The 4,121-nt window shown below is 47.8% G+C and overlaps 1 protein-coding gene across 1 annotated transcript; it reads left to right on the top strand.

Moving 5' to 3' along the window:
• On the top strand, positions 1-4,121 carry ndufa13 (NADH:ubiquinone oxidoreductase subunit A13). The gene is made up of 5 exons (XM_080859674.1): positions 1-117; positions 702-780; positions 989-1,060; positions 1,346-1,415; positions 3,826-4,121. The coding sequence occupies exons 1-5, from the start codon at positions 24-26 to the stop codon at positions 3,943-3,945; spliced, it is 435 nt and encodes a 144-aa protein (XP_080715800.1). The 5' UTR covers positions 1-23; the 3' UTR covers positions 3,946-4,121.

Genomic DNA, 4,121 nt, shown 5'->3' on the forward strand with positions numbered 1-4,121 from the left:
TTGACTGTTCAGCATCGAGCAAGATGGCGTCGGCCAAGGTGAAGCAGGACATGCCTCCTCCGGGAGGCTATGGACCCGTTCAGTATAAGAGAAATCTGCCCACTCGAGGGCCCTCTGGTTAGTAGTATAATAAGAGTAATGTTAAGGTACCTGTGGTAATGAAATCTAAGGTGGGAGACAGAAAAGACTTCATACAGTCAAGATCCAACGGAGCTTGAGGAGCGTTAGCTACCGTTAGCTAGCTATCGATAGTATGTTAACCCCAGCCCCGAGATTAACCCTAAACGTATACTGTTGTTACTTAATTTTCACACATTCACATACACAGCTCATCCGTGGTGTTTATCAACAAATGTAACTGTAAAGTTGAACAGGCGCGTAATGTCAGCGTTTGTTATCTGTCCAGCTAACTTAACAACAGTTAAGGCAACGTTAGCTGGGGTTGACTTGACATTCAGCCTTGTTCCAAGATTAAAATATTCCGCAACACATCTCTTCATATTATACGTAATGCCTTTTACCGTATGTTCAATGTGGATGTTAAGAGTCAGGGTCAGGCGATGGTAACTTCGCTACCAAGGAGAAGAGATCAGCCACCACATAATTTGCTACATTGAACAAGCTAACACTACCTACTGTGTCATCTATATTACAATGAATGCAGAATGTCTTGGAATAACTGAATGCGTTGGGTCTTGCAGGTTATGCCATGTTCGGGATTGGCATCGGGGTTATGGTTTTTGGATACTGGAGGATTGTGAAGTGGAACCGCGAGAGGAGGTTAGTGTAAACCAACTTCCTCCCAGAGGATGAGAATGCCGTGAGAATCAAAGTCAGTAATGGTGCTTGACTGGGTGGTGGATGGCGTGTTTGCAGTACCAGTGTCTGCTGTGAAGCAGTTTCATTAAAGCTGTGAGCTCACGTGTCTTTGTTCTGCGGCTCTGTCTGTCTCTGTGTGTGTGTGTGTGTGTGTGTGTGTGTGTGGCAGGAGGTTGCTTATAGAGGACCTGGAGGCCCGCATCGCCCTCTTGCCACTTTTGCAGGCAGAATCTGATCGCAGGTGAGTCCTGTTACTTCATGCAATGAGCCACACGTCATTAGAAGCCATTGCTATTTGAACAAAAGTACTGAAAATCTACGATTTCAATGTTGCAGGCACTTAAGTCTTGTCTCGGTTGACGTTCATTTCCGACTGATGTTGTTTTCCAACACTTTATTTCTCCTGTCTCTTACTCTATCTGTTTCCCTCCTGTCTGTGTTGTTTCACTATGGATGTGTGTGTCTCTCTCTTTCTCTCTCTCTCCCTCCGTCTTCCTCTCTTTCTATCTGTCTCTCTCTCTGTCAGGACACTTCGGCTGATGCGGGAGAATCTGGAGGAGGAGGCGGTCATCATGAAGGATGTTCCTGGCTGGAAGGTATGACATGCTCGGCCATGTTCCCTCTTCACCCCCTCGTCCTCTTCCTCCTCTCCTCCCCCCCATTAACGCATTAAGGGCAGAGGTTGCTGCTGGTGCAAGAACGTGACCTAGGGTTATGTGTAGGTTACCATGTGAACGTGACCTAGGGTTATGTGTAGGTTACCATGTGAACGTGACCTAGGGTTATGTGTAGGTTACCATGTGAACGTGACCTAGGGTTATGTGTAGGTTACCATGTGAACGGGACCTAGGGTTATGTGTAGGTTACCATGTGAACGTGACCTAGGGTTATGTGTAGGTTACCATGTGAACGTGACCTAGGGTTATGTGTAGGTTACCATGTGAACGGGGCCTAGGGTTAGGTGTAGGTTACCATGGGAACGGGACCTAGGGTTATGTCTAGGTTACCATGGGAACGGGGCCTAGGGTTAGGTGTAGGTTACCATGGGAACGGGACCTAGGGTTATGTGTAGGTTACCATGTGAACGGGGCCTAGGGTTAGGTGTAGGTTACCATGGGAACTGTGGTATAAAGGTGAAGTAGAATTCATAAGGACTTCATAAGGAAAAGAGAAGCTAACGCTACAAAGAATTGTGGGACAGTATTACCTCCTTTCCTTGGGTAAAGGATGGTCCAGTGTGCCCTATCCAAAGGAGATGAGCAAGGAAGCATTGAAGCACCGCTCCTCAGCATTTAGAGAATGCAACCAGCTCCCATCATGGCTGCCACTTAGATACGATCAGTCATTTCACTCAGTTAGGAACCTTTTTTAAACAAAAAAGACAGCAGCGTTGAGCTAAAGTGTTTTGTGATGGCCCAGCTCACGTGGGTCATATTACCCAGAGGTGTTCAATTCTGGCCTCTACCTTTCTCTGTCAGCCAGAGTTGTTAAATATTGGCCTCTACCTTTCTCTCAGTCAGCCAGAGGTGTTCAATACTGGCCTCTACCTTTCTCTTAGTCAGCCAGAGATGTTAAATACTGGCCTCTACCTTTCTCTCAGTCAGCCAGAGGTGTTAAATACTGGCCTCTACCTCTCTCTGTCAGCCAGAGGTGAGATATGTCTCTGCCTCAAAGTTACATTCATAGGTTTTTGCCGAGATGGTAATAGTTAAGGAAGGTATATATTTGTGAAATTGTCTACTTGACGAAAGAGGGTAATAACTGCCCTGTTATTAGTAGTAGAGTGTTGAAGATTCTGATACTGGTAGTTTGAAGTCATTGCACTCTTTGATTGAAATTGAAACGATGGCAGTAGATGTAGGCCTGCCATGAACTGTGTACTGTTAGTGTGTTAAGATTGTAAGCTCAGGGAAGGCATACAACCACAGTTGGTTCCAACATCAGGTTTTCAGTGCACCTGTCTGCTGATCGGCTATGGCAGCACCTGTCTGCTGGTTGGCTATGGGGCAATGGCAGCACCTGTCTGCTGGTTGGCTATCGGGCTATGGCAGCACCTGTCTGCTGGTTGGCTATGGGGCAATGGCAGCACCTGTCTGCTGGTCAGTCCTGGGGCTATAGAAGCACCTGTCAGTTTCTCCTGAACCCTTGTGTTGTCTGCAATTAAATCAGTGGTCGCTGTGGAGGATGCTAAATGGCCCTGTCTGTTGGCCCTACCTGTCTGTCTGTTAGCCCTACCTGTCTGTTATCCCTACCTGTCTGTCTGTTATCCCTACCTGTCTGTCTGTTAGCCCTCACTGTCTGTATGTTAGCCCTACCTGTCTGTTATCCCTACCTACCTGTCTGTTAGCGCTACCTGTCTGTTAGCCCTACCTGTCTGTCTGTTAGCCCTACCATTCTGTTATCCCTACCTGTCTGTCTGTTATCCCTACCTGTCTGTCTGTTAGCCCTACCTGTCTGTCTGTTAGCCCTACCTGTCTGTTATCCCTACCTGTCTGTCTGTTATCCCTACCTGTCTGTTAGCGCTACCTGTCTGTTAGCCCTACCTGTCTGTTATCCCTACCTGTCTGTTAGCGCTACCTGTCTGTTAGCCCTACCTGTCTGTTAGCACTACCTGTCCCTTGACTGAGGCCAAGTGAGATAAGTGCACCGTTTCTTTTTATCATGTTCTACCCCCTTTCCTTAGTGTGACGTCTGTTTCCCACTCGTCCCCTTCTCTCCTTCACTGCTCTTTTGGTTTTTTAATTTAAATAAGATTTTTTTTTGCATGAGTCAAGGACCGGGGTTGAAGGGGAGAGAGGAATTAAAAGGGGGGGGGACAGAATGAGCTAAAGAATCAGAATCATTGTGGCTGGAAGTCCATGTTTACCCAGAGTGTGTGTGTGTGTGTGTGTGTGTGTGTGTGTGTGTGTGTGTGTGTGTGTGTGTGTGTGTGTGTGTGTGTGTGTGTGTGTGTGTGTGTGTGTGTGTGTGTGTGTGTGTGTGTGTGTGTGTGTGTGTGTGTGGCAGGTGGGGGAGAACATGTTCCACACGGAGCGCTGGGTGGCTCCCACCCTGGACGAGCTCTACAACCTGCGGCTGCGCGAGGAGCTCATACAGAAGAAGTTTGACTTCCTCAAGTACATGTAACCACCTCACCATCCTCGGACACGCCCTCTACTGCCCCCCAGAGGCCAGGGCAACACCCCCGCCCCCGCCCCCGCCCCCACCTCCACCCACGGGATCGATGGACCCAAGAGGCCAGAGGCATTGTCTGTACTGACTGTAAATGTATCAAATATTAAATATCCTCTTTTTTTTCTCTA

Source organism: Sprattus sprattus (assembly GCF_963457725.1).
Source record: "Sprattus sprattus genome assembly, chromosome: 20".
NCBI classification, from domain to species: domain Eukaryota; kingdom Metazoa; phylum Chordata; class Actinopteri; order Clupeiformes; family Clupeidae; genus Sprattus; species Sprattus sprattus.

Coding starts and splice junctions, on each gene's coding strand:
- ndufa13 (XM_080859674.1), top strand. CDS start 24: ATGGCGTCGGCCAAGGTGAAGCAGGACATGCCTCCTCCGGGAGGCTAT. Junction 118..701: donor GCCCACTCGAGGGCCCTCTG/GTTAGTAGTATA, acceptor TGGGTCTTGCAG/GTTATGCCATGTTCGGGATT. Junction 1,416..3,825: donor AGGATGTTCCTGGCTGGAAG/GTATGACATGCT, acceptor TGTGTGTGGCAG/GTGGGGGAGAACATGTTCCA.